This window comes from Lates calcarifer, linkage group LG17 (assembly GCF_001640805.2).
Source record: "Lates calcarifer isolate ASB-BC8 linkage group LG17, TLL_Latcal_v3, whole genome shotgun sequence".
In the NCBI taxonomy this organism is placed as follows: domain Eukaryota; kingdom Metazoa; phylum Chordata; class Actinopteri; family Centropomidae; genus Lates; species Lates calcarifer.
The window spans coordinates 18,721,798-18,741,537 of record NC_066849.1 but is presented as its reverse complement, the minus strand read 5'-3'; the positions used below and the strand labels follow the sequence as shown (position 1 = coordinate 18,741,537).

The 19,740-nt window shown below is 37.5% G+C and overlaps 1 protein-coding gene across 3 annotated transcripts; it reads left to right on the top strand.

Moving 5' to 3' along the window:
• Positions 1-435: 435 nt before the first annotated feature.
• On the top strand, positions 436-19,492 carry LOC108902772 (U6 snRNA-associated Sm-like protein LSm4). Of its 3 annotated transcripts, none has more exons than XR_007814921.1 (6): positions 436-584; positions 1,367-1,408; positions 1,677-1,775; positions 2,297-2,477; positions 2,947-3,231; positions 17,775-19,492. XR_007814921.1 is itself a non-coding variant. In XM_018704771.2 (5 exons), the coding sequence occupies exons 1-5, from the start codon at positions 582-584 to the stop codon at positions 3,081-3,083; spliced, it is 462 nt and encodes a 153-aa protein (XP_018560287.1). In that variant the 5' UTR covers positions 436-581; the 3' UTR covers positions 3,084-3,879. The 3 variants fall into 3 exon arrangements, 1 of the variants encoding a protein (XP_018560287.1); XR_007814920.1 differs by having other exon boundaries at positions 2,947-3,673; positions 18,216-19,492; XM_018704771.2 differs by lacking the exon at positions 17,775-19,492 and having other exon boundaries at positions 2,947-3,879.
• The last annotated feature ends 248 nt before the right edge of the window (positions 19,493-19,740 follow it).

Sequence of the window (19,740 nt, the reverse complement as noted above, 5' to 3'; positions counted from 1 at the left end):
CTTCTTCACCAGTCCTTCTTCACCAGTCCTACAAACTACTAAAAACACATCAGTGAGCCACACTGTTAGACTGTCTGACATGTTTCTGGATTACACTGAATGTGGGCACTGTATTTGATTCAATCCCACATACACACCATCCTACTGGTTTAAACCTCACCGAGCAAGAAATGTGCATTAATACATAACTGAAAATAGTCCCAGAAAAAGTGTATTATTTCCTCCTGTCCGACCAATATATCTTGGTCTTTTCATGGGATTTCCAGCCTTATCCCTTACCTGGCATTAATGTTGCTGTGTTAATAGTAAAATGAAGGAACCACCATTTATTTCATTCATGTTATTCATTCATTAATTGGGAAGTATTAATAGTGATTATGAATAATTTGGTGTTCCACTTTCTCTAGCGGTATAATGTGTAATTGCGTATTTTGGACTGTAGAGAGCAGCATCTTACTTCCATGATTTTGCACACCGGAAACTCATAGGGACGCGAGGAAGAAGAGTAGGAGGCAAAATCGTGTCGGTGAAGGGCCAAGACAGAAACTTGGGACATAAAATCAAAGAGAGATACTATCACAATGGTGAGTATTTAACTGTAGCTTAACGAATCGTTCATAGTTGTCGTTTAGACTTTAAGTTGCTCGCCTGCTGCTCAGCACTGAAGCGCTGGGTCACAATGATGCTCGGTAACGTTACGCAAGCTAAGTGAAGTTAGCCACTAAAGCTAAATTTAACAGATTTTACACAGTGTTTGTTTCTTTAACAGGAAGCTACAGCAAACTTTAGGGGCCCGAGGGGTCAGGTGCTTGGTCAATAAACCAAACATGAAGGTCATGTTAGTTATTTAGTCAAAATAGGATTTATATAGACTGTATATATAGCTATCAAGTCCTGACAAAAATGGGATATAAATGAGAAAACGTTGACATACTTGATAAATAATTGCAGTCCGTAATGTTTGTTTTCCATTATTCTTCAACTGGCTTGACAGTGGAAGATGTTTTGAATGTTATTCTCTGGTGTATTTATTAAAAAGCAGTATTATACAAACTCTTTGTTAGTTGTTGCGTTGCATAGATGTATGGAGTTAGCGTGACGTCATTAATACGCGCCTTGAAACCTTGACGGAACTTTTCGAAAATACCTTGAGAGGCTGCCAATTAGAGCTGCCGCCATTGCCTATTGCTAAACACAGTGCACCCAGGACACACTGAGGAAGCACTGTGGTGGTGGTGAATTATTATTATTTTTTAAATAACACACTGCTGAGTGAATTATGGGTGTCTAATTTACTCAGCCAACTAAATAATGTTCATACCAGGTGAATTACAAATGTATGACCTGTTTTTCTGTCATTTTGCAGCTTCCCCTATCACTGCTGAAGACTGCCCAGAACCATCCTATGGTGAGGATACACTGAACTGTTAAACATGATACATAGCACGTATTTCAGTGTCCTGCTGTTCCTGCTTCAGTTCTAGCTGTTTCAGGTTAAATTAGTTTAATAAGGTTTAAGTAAACTACAATCAATATTGGTCACCATCTAACTATTAAAATGAATTGACTTAAGTCCAGTGTGTTAGTTAAGCCGATAACGCAAGAGAAAACTTCAGCTCTAGCTTCTGTCATCTCATGTTGTGTTGCTGTTTTTATTGTGTTGTCTCTGTGCTCAGCTGGTCGAGCTGAAGAACGGAGAGACGTACAACGGTCACCTGGTCAGCTGCGACAACTGGATGAACATCAACCTGAGAGAAGTTATCTGCACCTCAAGGGTAAAACTGAGCTCTGCTCTCACTTCTCTGCTGTTTGGTCATCTCTATGATCTGGTGTTAATATGTAGCTTTAGGTGGTTAACCATCACTCCATCCTTCATCTTTCCAGTACTTTTGTGTTTTCTTTCTTAGTTTCTTCTGTTGATAGTTCAAACAGCCTCTCAATGCTTAAATCTATGTATTAACATACTTGAACAAATTTTATTTTCCTATGTGATACAAAAGAGGTTAATTTAATTAAAATAAACAATTGTCTTTATCAGTGAGTCTACAAAATGTCAAATGGCAATCAGGCTAAAGTGACATTCACATTGTTTACAAAACCTACAGCTATCTATATCATTTCAGCACTAATGCTAATATAATGTAATACAATGCTAATACAGCAGCACAAAGATCTTTTACTGTCTGAAAAGGTGGAGACAGAGGCTCATTAACAAAACTAAAAGTATTTGTTGTTGAAAAGTAATATTACGATTCAGATGCATTTAGAAGCGTTGACACCCACTGACCTCTGACAGGATGGAGATAAGTTCTGGAGGATGCCTGAGTGCTACATCAGAGGAAGCACCATCAAGTATCTGCGAATCCCAGACGAGATCATCGACATGGTGAAGGAGGAGGTGGTGTCGAAGGGCCGCGGACGAGGAGGCGCCCAGCAGAACAAACAGCAGGGCAAAGGAAGAGGAGGAGCCGGGCGAGGTGATCTACTTAATCCAGGACTTTCTGCAATCATTAGCCTGATCATTTTGAAACCAAACAAGTAATTGTGAAATGCATGTTATTAAGCTAAAGACAAGGTATTTTTCTTAATTTCTGAAAAGTGGACATATTAAAGGTACAAGGTATTTTACCAGACAGTAGTGACATACTATGTATTGGTCTGCATGTCCACACTCAGTTGGGGTGTCACCTTACACTCTATGTACTCACATTACCCTTTTCCACCAACATCATACTGATTCTGTTCCAACACTCAATTTTGTGGAGAAGAGTTTAAAGTGAACCTATTTTACGTCTTTTTTTTTTTTTTTTAATCAAAAACTCTGGCAAATGTTAAATTATAATACGTTTTTTTGTTTCTGTTTTGGGTGGGATGTTGATCTGAACAGTATTTATTACAGCTGATAAAATTAACAGATGTTTTTCTATCTCCTCTGTCTCTGTGTAGGTCTGTTTGGCAGTCGTGGCAGAGGAATGACCGGCCCGGGTCGGGGCCAGCAGCAGCAGCAGCAACAGCAGCAGCAGCAGCAGCAACAGCAGGATAAGAAACCAGGAAAACCACAGGGAATGAAGAACCAGCACTGACAGACAATGCAGAACCTTCAACAACAGCACATCCTCTTATTCAGAGCTATTACTCCTTCAGTACACGAAGACAGAATTAACTCTCTGGTGTTTTCTTCTGCTGTGATGTTTGTAAGAACTGACCGTTGCAGAAATCACACTGGGAGAGGTTGAGAGAAGCTGCACTGAATTTTGTTTTTTAGCATCTGTAAGTTGGTATTAACATTTTTTTTATGACCATATACCAGTGCATCAGTCAGAGCTGATAGACTTCTCCTTTAGTATCAATTTGTAATATTACAACTTCACATTTTGTATCATAAATCACATCTAATTATCATAAAAGAAAAAACAGTTTTCCCTCAGTTGGTACACTGGAATGAGGTTTCTATTTTTAGTTTTTTCAGTGGTTGGTTGTTTGTCAGCTTGTCTCCTCAGGTGTGGTTTTCATTAATGAAGAAACTGCCCAGCCCCAACTTATGTTGCATGAATATTTTGAATATTGATTTTTTTTTTTTAAACTGGCTCTTTATTTTCTGTGTTGTTTGTGACGTTCTGTTGTTTGCAACCTTTTTGTTTGGCTGCTGCAGTGAACAACCTGATCACAGCAGGTGAACAGTAGACCAGCAGTCACCAGATTGAGGATTCAGTCTCTGAAAAGAAACACTTTTGTTAAAGCAAAACAAAAATGTCTCATGTTCTTAAGTCAGACATGGATGAGTGTCCGTTTGGTTGGGTTTCATTTTATTTTTGTAACACAAGACAATGTTGTAATTTATTACCTTGAGAACATGAGAATAAAACAACTTTTGTTAAAGCGGTTGTTTGGTCCTGTTACTGTCATAATTACCTTGGAGAAATGTGTATCCTTTAAATCACATGGAAATTATTAATCTTTACATCTGTCCGGGGTCATCTAACAGTATTTTTTTAAGGCTGCAGATCTTGAATGAGCGAAAAGTGGTTAATGTGGAGCATATTGTTCATAGTAAGGACAAAAATTTGAATTGAATGAAGCATAGTAAAGCAAAATTGCAGTTTTGTCAGTTCAATCACATGAAGGCTGTCAAAAATGTGGTTTGGTGAACACACTAACATGTAAACCCATTTAAATCAATCAATTAAATCAAGTCAAACAAATTAAACAATCAGACAAATGTAACGTTTTCTGAGCAGCAGCACACTCTACAGCCATGAGTTGTTATCAAATCTGTTGGGCTCCATGAGTGGTGAAGTGGTTTTCATGTACAGAAAATAAGTTTTAATTTAACTTAGTGACCACAATATAGGCTACATGCTTTTCATTCATTTCAGATACCTCTGTTTACCTCTGTACCTGTCTGTTTTGTTTTGTTTGGTTTTTGTTTTTGTTTTTTTGTTTTTTGGCTGTCAGCCAGTCTGTGAACAGATTAAGCAACCTTGTAAAACACACATTTTGTTCTATGTTCTAAAACTTTAAAGTCTTAAAGACAAAAATAAAATCTTAAAAGGTCTAAAGATAAACACTAAAAAGGCATTGGGAGAAGAGTGCATTCACATCCAGGCTTTCCCTGCAGGTAGTCAAAGGTGTCATCACAGACACTATGTCCATGATTTCTTTATGTCGTTGATCCCAAACATGACCAGATGAACAAAAAGGAATAAAAAATAAGATAAATCAAGTGCCCTGGTTGCTCACCTGTGTGCTACATATCAAGGCTGTCACAGAGGCTGCAAGTCACCCTCTCACTTCCCCTTGCCTTTCCTGTCACTCTCCACTACCACTATCAATAAAGTAGAAATGCCAAAAAAAAAAAAATAATAATAATAAAATTAATAACAATAATAATGATAATAATAATGGGAAAAACACTAAATGGGAGATGGACATTAACTATGCTAATAGCTCTAAATTATTCACCAAATATGTTTTCTATGTATATAAAATCATTTAGGTAAACTTAATTTGTCTTTGATCCCCACCCTTTTCCAACATCTGCCTCTGCTGTCATTTACTTAGGAATGTTATTAAAATTAATTTAATGATCCAGACTAATACCAAAAACATAAAAACAAAAATGGGAACAATGACAATACCAATACACTAAATCCCTTTTTTTGTAAACATCATTCAGAGTAACAAACCATGGTCATTCAGTGTAATAAATATATTTATGTATTTATTACAATATATTAAAGAACATGTAATCAAAATAAATATAAAAGTGTTTTTTCCTTACAAAAACTTCTTGCTGACAAATGGATAAAACCTGGTAGTGGGAGGGATATTAGCAATATAATTAATCAGTTTCTGGCAGCTGCATTGTGATCCTTAAAAACACTCTTGTAATGTGTCACCTAATTTCTGTTGCTCTGATGTTTTTGTAAATAAACTGTTGTTACACTGAATGACAATTTAGCGAGTGTCATGGGAAAATGTATGGTGGTGATTATTTTTAGCCCAGAAAATATCAAAAAGAAACAGTACACATTCTAATGTACAGAAAAAACTACAAAATTTTAAGTTGTGTTACACGTTTATTATTTTTGAAACATGAAAACCCCTTTCCATCCTGCAGCAGACACTTACGCTGTAATGGCCATCTTTTATAATATACCACACATATTGTTGCAGTAATAGTATGCTTAGTTATATGCTTGGCTTATTCCAATTACTAAAAAAGTACACTTTGTAATTAAGTAAAATACCTTGTGCATTACATACCCTTACACAATAGAGTATTGCAAATGTGTTCCTAGTAAGGCTTAATTACTTATGGGACATACACACGGATACACATTATTTTCCTTTTCCTTGGGTGTGGTACTCATTATCACACTTGCGTTGGATGGCCTCTCGCAGTCTTCTGGGATCTGCTTCTGGAAATCGTTCAAGTGCAGCAGCTGAACAGAGAAAAGATAAGGTTACACAGCATTTTCATATATTATCTCCTGATTTGACAACATCAGACTCTCTGGGATATCACCAACTAAATCAGGATTAGAAGTGTGGAAATGTATCAGCATGGTATGCCAATATTGCTACCAGTACACAGTGAAACATTGTGGTTTCCCATGGCAATGTGATTCTACTGCTATAAAAATCACAGTAGCTTTGTAAGTGGCCAAACTGTGACTCAAGATGATTAAATACCAATTATGTCTTTCACTTTGTCCTCATCCAGTGGAATCCTTTGGCTCCCTTTCCGAGGATTTTCTTTAAGGGTTGACTGTGCAAGGACCTTCTTTCCGAACACAAGTTCTGCCAGCCGCTGGGTAAAATGGTCCGCCGCATACTGGTACAGCTGCTCCGTGTCCTTTTTCGGAATTGTCACTTTGCTGCCGGGCAAGGTGACCTGTATATGAGAGAGAGAGAGAGAGAGAGAGAGAAACCTCCTGAATGACTGACACTGAACGACTGACCTAACAGAGAGAAACTGACTCCAGTGACAGCAATGGTAGTGAAAACCCATGATCCCACACTTGTTGTTTTAATTGAGAGGGCCCTAATGACAGAAAATTACATATTGTGCATTTAATTCAATCCCTCCTTTGGAAAACACTGCTAGAAGTCTGTATATCCTACTATGGAGCAGTATGGCTAGTGGTGTGGAGGTTCCCACTGACAGCATGATAATTCAGACTGCTGTGAGACACATTTAACCTATTAAACTCTAAACTTTAAAGGTTAATACTGACCCATTTCACCATGAACATCGAATGATGCTGACAAAGGCAAAAAGATACTTGGTGCAAATTCAGTTCAGATTCAGTGAATCAACTTTAGTTAAGTAATAAACAGAAACATTCATCCATCACTTGCAACATACCATCCCACTGTTATCGCCCCCTGGTGGGTCAGCCCCACTGGATGAGGATGCTGATGCCTGGTCATGCTGCTGGTCTATGTGAATGTAAAAGGGGAAAAACAAAGTTTGGTTTATTAGCCTGAACTCAACAGATGTATAAAATATAAAAAGTTATAATAATAAAAAGTCCTATTTAAACTGCCCTGACTCAGTTTAAACTGATTTACAGCAGGTTACTTTTCTGTGTTACAATTAAAACAGAACAGCTACATAGACAGTTCAGAGGAGGAAATTTAAGCAGAGAGAGTAAAACTGAATATGTGAGCTCAATCAGCGGTTTCAATTGTGACATCCCATCATTTATACATCATTTACATGCCTGCTTGAAATGTGTTATAGAGGTTCTTGCTCTAATGTGACATGAAATCTAATTCTAGATTTGTGTGATGAAAAAACGATGTCTGACCATAGTTGTTTTTGTGCTAGAGCCAGTGCATGTGACACTGATCTGGTGATAAGTTTGTCTTGAGTTGTGTCTTAAAAGTAGAGCAGTAAGTGTTGGCTGATAGGAGATGGACAATGGTACTTAATGTGAAAACACCCTAAATCATAGTTAAATAAACATACTGGGGTCTGAGATGCCAGCCTGTGCCATCCCTCTTGTGATGTCATCCACTGTGCCATCACTGTTATCATCCGTCAGCTGCTATGAGGAAAAATGGAAAATCAGTCATATTGGAAAAAATCATTAGCAGAGTCACATTACACTGCATTAACTTGTCTGTTATGATTGACATTTACAGTAATGTAACCCATGTTATCCGACCACAGGACTGATATTTTATCTTATATTTTATTTGATATTACAACTTAACATCTTTGGGTTTGTATGCATTGTAAAAGAGACATAAATCTTTGGAATGAAAAAAAAAATCTGATATCTGTTCAATTGACAACATTAGAATGATTACTAAACAAAGCAAAAAAGTAAACCATTAAAATAAACAGACAGCTCAGGTAAAATCAGGATATGCTTTCCACTATTACTATGTTTTTAAAAAGACTTTAAAGATGACACTGACTGAGACAGCCTTATGGCCTCAGGGAGGTCATTCCAGAGTTTTGGGGCTCTAAAAAACAAAGGCTTTGTCCCCTTTAGTTTTCAACGTGTTCTCTCTGGAACAGTCAGAAGACCTCTGTCCCAGGATCTCAAGCTACACAAAGGTTCATATGAGATTAAAAGATCTAAAATTTAATCAGGAACTAGGCCGCGAATGGCTTTAAAGGTGTGTGAGACTTTTATTGTTTTATTCTCAATACTTCATTCATAGCCCTGATTATATGGCTTTTTAAAGTAGCAGTTAACAACCCGCCTCTTCCATTTGTAGCTTGAGAGCCCCTTGATAGCAGAGACAGGTGATAACCATGACAACCATCTTCATGATGCTGGTAATGCACGACCAACAATGATAGTTTCAGGAGCACCCCAATGTGATCTCCACTTACAATTGCTGCTATCCTGAAAGAAACATTACCATATAGTTTCTAAACGTAAAGTACAAACTTCAGAAGAGCTTGCTCTGTCACATCCACATGACTCACTTCAGTGGCATTCTGAAGAAGACATGAAAGAACAAATAAAAAAAGATAACTCCAGTTCTTGTTTTTCAAAATAAAATTTTAAATAGTCAACCTGACCTCCATTCAGATGCCATCCAGACAAACCGTGCTAATCTTGGCGTTCTTATGACTTCTACAGGCACACGAGTAACTGTCACCAGGGACATCCTGCCCCACACCACTCCCATGCATTGAAAGGTGTGTTAAATTTCATTAACACATTCCTGCCAAAGCCAAATCCCATTCCCCTGTACTTATGAGTCTGTTTGCCATCACTGAGGCAGAGCAGAGTTTCTTTTTAATGAGCATGATAATTATATCAATACAATAACAACTGTTTCTTAGTCCTTTACCTCTGCCTGCGCAGTGTTTTCTTGTTCTTCAGGGTTCTCTTCAGCGGCAGCCGGGGGCTGGGGTCCTGACCTGGCATCATCTGTGTGACAATAAATGTAATGTGACATATTAGTTGCATACATCTGACCGCAGTAAACATGTTTGTTTTAGTCTTTTAGTCTTGTTGTACTCCTCCATACAGATGGGATAACAGAACAATAAATTAATGACTTCAGCTTTAAAGAAGACCAAATTGGACGATAGAGCTGAATCATACTTAAGTCTGTAAAGTGCAAAAAAACTATTTTATTAGCTATGAAAAACACTATCATTGCATTGCACTTTGTCTTTTTAAAAATAAACATGTCATCATACAGCATATTCGGCTCATATCAATGATAATTTCACAATTTTAGCAACTGACAAAGACAAGTAATAAAGAAATCACACAGTTTTGGACCACCCTTTGAGCCGGTTCAGTCCAACCTGTTGCTGCTTGGTCTGAGCAGACTGAGGCTCTAATCAGGCAAAATGCAGTGTTTGCAGTGAAAGAGGTCTTTTCCCAGCTGTTAACTCTAGGCAGTAAGCTTTTTTGGCGTTGCTCATGAACCCTGGGCCCCTAGCGTATAGACGTTTGGAGCACCTCTCAATCTGATTGGTCAACAAGACATTTAGAACGTGCTCAAATCAGCATGACAGCACACCTTACTAATCACTAAAAATATTACTCCGCCATACACATTTTACTTTGTTGGTAATAGTTGTATAACCGCAAGATTACACTCGAGGGTGTCCTTTAACGTCATTTGAGCAAAGCCCCTCGGCTTTCTCCATCAGCTGTGCCGGTGACACGGCGCTATAACTTGAAATTCATGTAAAAGTTTGCGGTTGCAGAAGCTACATCTGTGTGAGCCCATGTATTTCCATGGAAACGGGAAAAACACTCGCCGTAACCGTTTAATTTTGAGAGCAAATTGCTCCTCAACGTGAACAGATGTTGTTTATACATTTTGCTTTGTTGGTAATAGTTGTATAATCGCAATATTAAACTCGAGGGTGTGCTTTAACTTCATTTGAGCACTTCAGTGATGCGGTCAGTCTGCAAGCATCAAATAACGTTAAAGCACACCCTCTCCGTTAATATTGCTTAAGTGGAAAGTGATTTATAAACTTCTACAGACTTCTTTGCTTTAGTTTCAATTTTAGTCAGACTTTGGATGGAGTTATTTTTAGATAAGAGGACCACTGCTCTGTGTAATAAGCTCTCCTTTCATCCAGTGGCTTGAAAGACCTGATGTGGATATGTGTATATCTGCAAAAGTGATACCATTAACAACAATTCAACATCAATTTCAAATTCATATAATAACTAATCAGATCAGACAATCATAAGGAAGAGTTTGATAGGAAACTTACTTTTGGAAGACATGATGCACCTGTTTAGAAAGACAGAAATGAAGCTTAGCGAAAGTTCAATCAGGGAGACTGTCTATCTGCACTGGGCTGCTGACTCTCAACTGCTTCCTGTTATCTCTAAGCCCCACACACTAATTCTGTTTTCATCCAATTACAACCGTCACTCATCTAGAGCCAATCGCCTGTAAGCTGTATCAGTTTAAAATGTTCCCTCTCTGCTGTCATTTCAGCATCGCAACGTTGTACGACCCACCTCCTCCTCTTCACCACCTCAACTGTGGCTGTCTGGCCATGTTCCATCTACCCCTGATCAGAAGTTCCCTCACAGGAAGCCGTCCCAACCTCAGGCCTCATTCTCTCCTCCGTGTCTCTTTCTCTCTGTGTCTTTCTAAACCCAACCGGTCGAGGCAGATGGCCTGCCCACTCTGAGTCCGGTTCTGCTCGAAGTTTCTGCCTCTTAAAAGGAAGTTTTTCCTTGCCACTGTCGCCTAGTGCTTGCTCATAGTGGGAATTGTTGGGTCTCTCACGCAATAGCATAAGAGACAGTCTATGTGCTCTATATGAAAAGTGCCATGAGATAACTTTGTTCATGCTATAAATACTCGACCTGACTAAGCCTTACTCACCATCACCACCACCAGGTCTAGGCTCCAGGGGGGTAGTTTCCTATATCGGAAGCACCACTTAAAATCTGAATGCTTCCCATGGGGATCTACTTCCTGCTGGGGTCTAAGCGCCAAAACTCTGTTTCTCCTGTGCACAATAAAATTCTATTCTAATCCAGATTTGTGCACGTTTTTCTTCTAAGTGTCTCCTGATTGAAATGGGATTTTAATGTTGTGGCAGAATGAATATATATATATATGAATATATATATATATCTTCTAAGTGTCTCCTGATTGAAATGGGATTTTAATGTTGTGGCAGAATGAATATATATATATATATATATATATATATATATATATATATATATATATATATATATATATATATATATATGTATGTATGTATGTATATATATATGTATATGTATATATATATATATATATGTATATGTATATATATGTGTGTATATATATATATATATATATATATATATATATATATATATATATATATATATATGAATACAAAGAGAAATTAAACAAATGTGTGATTACATTTTTTTTTTTTACAAGATTACTAGATTATAATAACATAATTAAATGCATTATTCTTATACTGGTCAATAAAATGGATGAATTTGTTCAGATAACCTACCTTGTTTGCTCCTCTTCCTTATGGGGTTGCAACTGAAAATCTTAGCTGAAGACCGATGTTATATAGCTTACACAGGGTAACTTTTACTTTCATTTCGAGTTGCCGTAACAGGTGTTACAAGTTGGGACCAGCTTGGATTAAGATTTCATCTCACGTTGTCAAACTGGCATTACATGTTTCATAACATGTTCTCTTAGGCTTTGTGGGATTCATTTTTAAATACCTTACTTAGTTGAGGCTTCATAAGTGTGAATTTACACTATTGTTCTTCTGTTTTTCTTCTTCTGTACTTTTTCAGTTGCTAACTGGTCCTACATACTTTCAGCTACAGAAACCTTTAAAAGATCAAAATGTTTGAGTGCATGTGTGTCCTCAAACATTTTGAGTTTACACATACAAGGAATTTGTTTTAGTAAATTGGTGCCAAAACTCTGATAATAATAATAAAGATTTTTTTAAAAAGTGAAAGTAAAAAGGACTATTTTATAAGCAACATAAATATAAGTGTAGTATACACTGTTCAAAAAAATTAGGGGAACACTTAAATCACACATTGGATCTTAAAGAATTATTCACATTGAAAATCTTTACTGATGTACACTGTATAATTTGTTGAGAACAAAATGACATAACAACAGTCAGTGGAAGCCAAAATGGTCAACCAATTGAGTGCTGGATTCAAAATCACACTGAAAATCAAAGGAAAAAACTGAAATCACAGGCTGACCATTCACACAAGCCGGATGCTTGTGTGAATTTCATCACAGCAACTCATAATGTGACTCAGTAGAGTGTATGGCCCCTCTGTGTGCGTATGCACTCCCAACAATGTCTGGGCATGGTCCTGATGAGTCAGTGGATTGTGTCCTGGGAGATGTCCTCCCAGACCTGGATCAGGGTATCAGTGAGCTCCCAGATAGTCTGTGGTGGTACTCGGTGGCATCAGATGCACCGACACATAATGCCCCATAGATGCACAATTGGATTAGGTCACAGGAATGTGAGGGCCAGACAGTGGCATCAGTGCCTTCATCATCTAGCAACAGCTTACACACTCTGGCCACATGAGGCCAGGCATTGTTCTGCACCAGGAAGAACCCAGGGCCCATTGAACCAGTGTAAAGTCTGACTATCGCTCTGAGGATTTCATCCTGGTACCTGTGACATGGATGTCTGCATGACCTCCCATAGATATGCCTCTCCACACCATCACTGACCCACCACCAAATCGGTCATGCTGGATGATGTTGCACAGTGCTGGGCTGTGAACACAGGTCACACTACAGGATGTTTGGCCCTCATGCCACCCTCATGGAATCTGTTTCTGAGAGTTTGGTCAGAAACATACACACCAGTAGCCTGCTGGAGGTCATTTTGTCAGGTAATGCTCCTCCTGCTCCTCCTTGCATAAAGGAGCAGATACTGGTCCTGCTGCTGGGTTGATGCCCTTCTATGGCCTTGCCCAGCTCTCCTTGTATAACAGCCAGTCTCCTGGTATCTCCTCCATGCTCCTGAGATTGTGCTGGAAGACACAGCAAATCTTATTGCAACCGTACGTATGGATGTGCTATCCTGGAGGAGTTGGACCATGCAACCTGACCTCACTTTCATTTACACCAAAGCAGAAGAGACTGATTCACAATCATTTGTGTAGTTGATCTTATATGACTTAAAAAAAAAAGACTGGCTATAAGATTTCAGATAAAGTTAGAGTGCTAGACAAACACATGAAAGGCACATTCCTTTTGTGTTCAGGAAAAGAGTGCTCCTTTCCCAGACACTACTGAATTATTCCTGACTTTAATTCTTTGAGTTGTCCATGGAAAATTGATGATAAACTCTTTTTAATGATCATTATTTAATGATGCACATGTACTTCGGCTGCTCTAGACAAAAAATAATTATCCTGCCCCTCTATTTGCAACGTGCATAACACCACTAACCTGCTTCTAAATTCTTCACAGCATAGCCATGACAAATAACCCAATTTCCTCAAACTAAATAATACAAGAGAAGATGTCTCTTATACATCACTTTCTCATGTTCATAAAACATACGTATCTGCTTAGAGTACTTAGTGTATACTTAGTGTACAGGACAGGGAGGGAGAGCTGCAGGTGTAGCGTGATTCCTAAGTAATTCACAATATATCTTTTTAAATACCTGGTTGTCACACATTTTGCTGTCCTTGCCAAAGCATAAGGAAAGGTGTGACAGACCAAACCAATTTTTGCAGATGGAGGGAAAGTAAATTTTTTCAACCAATATGTCAATGAATATTAGAAAGATAAAAAAACAACAAGCTTTTATATGACTCACAAATACCAGTTTTCACATACACATTTTCACAAATGTGTATTTTTGACAAATGATTCCAGCAGAATAATTAAATGTTCGATAGGCTTTTGGGCCCTCCTTTGATTGAGGGCCTGGGACAACTGACATGGTGTTTCTCCGATGTCAGTGGCCTTGTCCCTATCAAATCATTTACACCCAAACATATGGTGTTACCAGCTGCCACAGTTGTTAGACCCCAGTGTTAACTGACCTCTCCAACGTGTGAGCCCAAACACAAATGACACATGCACACCTTCAGTCAAGTGTCCTGGTGCTGGCAGTGAAAAGATTTCAGCAACATGTCTCTGTTCCCAGCTTCTTCAACTAATGCACTTAGGCTCCCAGCTCCAGTTTTACATTTTAGCTATTTTCAGCCCTTTTCCACATTGCTTCAGCAATTTGTCTAGCTCTCAGCATTCACACTGCATTTTCTTCAGGAAACGCTTTTTCTAGTGTTTCTCTTTTTTCTGTGTGTTTTGTGGGGGCAGCTTCATCACCTTGCACCTAGCTCTTCTCCACACCTGTTGCCAATTTTTTACTCATCGTCTGCAGTTCAAGTACCCCAGGCCTCCTTCCAGTCATTGCCAGATTGTTACGGCTTTCTCAGTGGTAGCTTGGTTCTTTATGACTACAGTGGTTCTCTGTGTTGTTGCCCTGCTTCTGTCTTCTGCCATCTCAAGTGCCATTATGCCTCATCTTGGTCTGCCTGTCCCCTGCCTTCTCCAGTGCCCCTCTCACTGCTCAAACTGTTCGGCATTTGGGTCCAGTGAAAATCTAGCCGTAACATCTTATTTGGGTGAGTCTTCATTTTAAAATACCTTACCTGGGTGAGTCTTCATTTTAAAATACCTTACCTGGGTGAGTCTTCATTTTAAAATACCTTACCTGGGTGAGTTATTTCTGACTATTTAAACAATGAGGATGTCTTTTGGTTTGTGTAACTGATAAATAACTTCAGTAACACGTAATGTTATGAGAGATCACCTGGGCAGGATAGACAATGTTCTTGGCAGGGTGAATGAGGACCAGAATGCATCACAGTGGCATCTGCGTTCTCATGGTGCTGTCCCAGTCTGTGAATGACAAAGAAGTTAAATAGCTGGAGGCTTAAGAACCACCCAGTTACCCTATTGTTTGCCTCTCTGTTTTTGGCCATCCGTTGTAATGAAGAATGCTCTCTTGGCAGCAACTCCCAACTCAAATAGAGAACTAGGTCTTCCTCATCTTCTCTGATCTGGGACAGCACAGCATCCAGACTCATTTTAGAGGCATCTGCCTGGACCACAAACTTCTTACCAAAGTTAGGGGCAGTAAGGACCAGTTTTGACCCTCTTAGTGTAATGCTTTTTCTGCAAACAGGGGCCATTTCACCATCCAGGAGTGTTCTTTATCAACAGTTTTGGCCAGTCCGAGATGGCATGGAGTTTTGTGTCGTGGGGTTTGATGAGGCCACACCCAATGTACCCCAAGTTTGAGGGGCATATTCTTGATGGGGTTTAAGTACCTGATCCACCAAGAGCTGGAATATAGCTGTAGTGCCGTCTTGTCCTTTAATTCTGCAGACAAGGAAATTTGCCAATTTCCTTTTTTGAGATCAAGGGTAGGTATGAATCAGGCATTTCAATTACTGTATTTCATCAACACTAAGCATGGGATATGCATCAAATTCGGACTTTTACTTGTCTGAAATCATTACAGAAAAGTACTGTGTTGTCAGACTTGTCTGTCAGGATGTTGGGCCTGTTGGCATTACTCTTGAACTTGCTGAGCAGGAATGGCAGCAACATCATTCTCTCTATTACAAGTCCGTGTACCATTGAAATGATTCTGAAGCTCTTATTTTAAGGCAAAATAGTTACATTATGTAATATGTAATAAAGGTAATATAATATAATTATAGTATGTAATATGTTTTAAAGGTTGAACTGAGCCAAATCCTGATGTGACTGATCAATATTTCATTTATTGGTACAGTGAAAGGATCAAATTGGAATTAAAAGTAGCTTTAATTTAGTGACCACAATATATTAACTGTTAATAAAAAAAAAAAAAACAGTTGAAAATGAGATATTTACAGTGTGAATGACTCCACTTGAAGTTATAAATTGGTTCATTGAACACAAATGTAAATGTAATCCAAATGTAATAATCAAATAATGACTTAAACTTTAATCAGCAGATACAAATGAATATCTACTGCTTACAGCCTCATAACTGTGAAAAGTTACATGCTTTTGATTGTCATACCTCAGGTTTTTTAGCTATCGGCCAGATTATGGAACACACATTATTTTTGTTTACTCTCTCAAAGTTATTTCTAAAAAGAATGATTTCATCTTCCTGGAAAAAAGTTTAAAGATTAAAAAAAAAAAAACCCATAAAAGGCTTCAGAAGACTTAAGATGTTCTGCTTCCTGATTCCTGATTTTAGATTTTCTAACAGAAGAAAAAGTCAGATGAAAAAGTCAGCGAAGAGTACATCTATATCCAGGCTTTCATATGTATAACATATCAAGGCTAAGTCCTTACCACAGAGTCTCTTAGCTGCATGTCATCCTCTCTTTTTCCCTGCCTTTCCTGTCTCTCCTTTCTACTGCTATCAATAAAGCAGAAATACCCCCCCTAAAAAAACAATCTTATAATGATAGTGAAACAATGAAAATGAAGAACATACATTTTGAACCAAATGTTTTGTTTCACAGATAATTTTACCTTGACATTAACACAAATAAAAATTCCTTAATGCATGAGAAGAATGAAAATATTACGAAAAACATGCAATATTTTATCTTTTCTTTACTACTTGATCGTACCACCATGACCACCATGACCCTAATTATCTGGTTTTGGTGGTCAATAGTGAAATAAACTTAATTCAAAATATATATAGTAAATGTAACCCTGAAACAGATAATATAAAAAAAAGTCAAAATATACGCTTGTCAAACATTTTCTACGTAGATACTGAGATTTTCTTCATATGAGGCTCAGATAGTAACTCTAAAATATCTTTTCTGTTAATAAAAGGCAGTAAATGAGCAGCTGGCACATGACAACACTAATTAAACTCTATATTAAGGCATTGTACATACAAGCCTAGTCATATTTAAAGACTTGAGGTTATCTATACATCATTATCACAGAATAATCAACACAAACAGAAACTGCTTACAGCCACATAATTGTGAAAGCTTAAATGATTGTCATCATTTAATATAAAGTCAGATACCACAGGTTTTTTGGCTGTTGGCTGGTTGGTAAACAGATTGTGGAACCTTGTAACACACCTTATTTATGTATGTATTTATGTACCTAGGAGCCTTTTGACCAAAAATAAATTGTTTTGGAACCCGAAAGAGATTTTTAAGTACAAACCGTGACGACATCAGGGGCCACATATTCTAGTTTGGAAGTTCCCATTATACACGGACACTGAATAGCACCAAAGTTGCAGGCATCCTGAAAGGAACCAGTTCAAGAACTGATCTAATTTTGTGGAGAAGAGTTTAAAGTGAACCTATTTTACATCTTTTTTTTTTCTTTTTTTAAAAATAAAAACTCTGGCAAACGTTAAATTATAATATGTTTTGTATTATAATTTAAGAGAACAGAATTTATGACTGCTGACAAAATTAACAGATGTTTCTCTATCTTCCTTGCTCTCCTCTGTCTCTGTGTAGGTCTGTTTGGCAGTCGTGGCAGAGGAATGACCGGCCCGGGTCGGGGCCAGCAGCAGCAGCAACAGCAGCAGCAGCAACAGCAGGATAAGAAACCAGGAAAACCACAGGGAATGAAGAACCAGCACTGACAGACAATGCAGAACCTTCAACAACAGCACATCCTCTTATTCAGAGCTATTACTCCTTCAGTACACGAAGACAGAATTAACTCTCTGGTGTTTTCTTCTGCTGTGATGTTTGTAAGAACTCACTGTTGCAGAAATCACACTGGGAGAGGTTGAGAGAAGCTGCACTGAATTTTGTTTTTTAGCATCTGTAAGTTGGTATTAACATTTTTTTTATGACCATATACCAGTGCACCAGTCAGAGCTGATAGACTTCTCCTTTAGTATCAATTTGTAATATTACAACTTCACATTTTGTATCATAAATCACATCTAATTATCATAAAAGAAAAAACAGTTTTCCCTCAGTTGGTACACTGGAATGAGGTTTCTATTTTTAGTTTTTTCAGTGGTTGGTTGTTTGTCAGCTTGTCTCCTCAGGTGTGGTTTTCATTAATGAAGAAACTGCCCAGCCCCAACTTATGTTGCATGAATATTTTGAATATTGAATATTTTTTTTAAACTGGCTCTTTATTTTCTGTGTTGTTTGTGACGTTCTGTTGTTTGCATCCTTTTTGTTTGGCTGCTGCAGTGAACAACCTGATCACAGCAGGTGAACAGTAGACCAGCAGTCACCAGATTGAGGATTCAGTCTCTGAAAAGAAACACTTTTGTTAAAGCATTTGTAAATCACGACACGTGATGATGATGATGATGGAGAAAAAAATGTCTCATGTTCTTAAGTCAGACATGGATGAGTGTCCGTTTGGTTAGGTTTCATTTTATTTTTGTAACACGAGACGATGTTGTAATTTATTTACATGAGAACATGAGAATAAATCAACTTTTGTTAAAGCGGTTGTTTGGTCCTGTTACTGTTATAATTACCTTGGATAAATTTTAAATTTTTACATCTTAAGCCTGCAGATCTAGAATGAGTGAAAAGTAGTTTCTGTGGAGCATATGGTGGATAATAAGTTCAAATTAAATTGACAGTATTAATTATGCTGGGCTCTGAGTCAGTGGTAAAGTGGTTTTCATGTGCAGAAAAGAAGCTTTAATTAACTGACCACTATATTTCAACTGTTAGAGAAAAAAAGAAAATCAGTTTAAACTCAAACTAGATATTTACAGTATGAATGACAGATGAAGTCTTAGGCTCCACATTTATATATAAATTGATTTACTGATTAGTTGACACAAATGGAGATGTAAACTAAATGTAATAATCAATTAATGACTTAATCCTTAAGCACACAGAAAATTAACATTTACTGCTTACAGCTTCATAACTGAAAGGTCATATGTATTTCATTGTAATACAAATCAGATACCTCTACCTCTGGTTTTTGTGAGAGTGATCAAACTAAATTTTTTTTTTTTCCTTACAAAACTTCTTGCTGACAAATGGATAATCCTAATAGTTGGAAGGATATCAGGCAATAATTAAAAATGTATGTTACAATTAATCAGTGTTTGGCTGCTGCATTGTGGTTATTAAATCTTAAGTCTTTTAATGTGCCATCTAATTATTGTTGTTCTGAATATGCCTCACACAGTTTTCTTGTATTTAAACTTGTTACACAGAATGACATTTTAGTGAGTGTCCTCTATAAATCACGGTAAAAATGTACAGTGATTATTTTTTGCTCAGAAAACATTAGATAGGACACATTCCATAGTACAGAAAAAAATTACAAAATTTCAAGTTGTGTTACACTTTTATTTTGAAACAAGATAACCTCTTTCCAACCTCAAGCTGTCATGGCCATCTTTTATAATATACCATGAATATTGTTGCAGTAACAGTATGCTCAGCTATACTTTTTCTTGTAACTTAAGAAGTACACTAGGCAAGTAATTAATAGGCAAGATACCTTGTACACTACATACTTTTACATACTACAATATTGCAAATGTGTTACAAGTAAAGGCCTAATTACTTATTAGGCATACACATGTATACACATTATTTTCCTCTGTGGTAGTCATTGTAACACTTGCGTTGGATGGCCTTTTGCAACTTCTCGGGATCTGCCTCTGGAAATCGATGACGAGTAGCAGCTGTTAACAGAATAGAGAAGAGATAAGGTCACGCAGCATTTTCATACAATATTTTCTTCTGATTTTACAATATT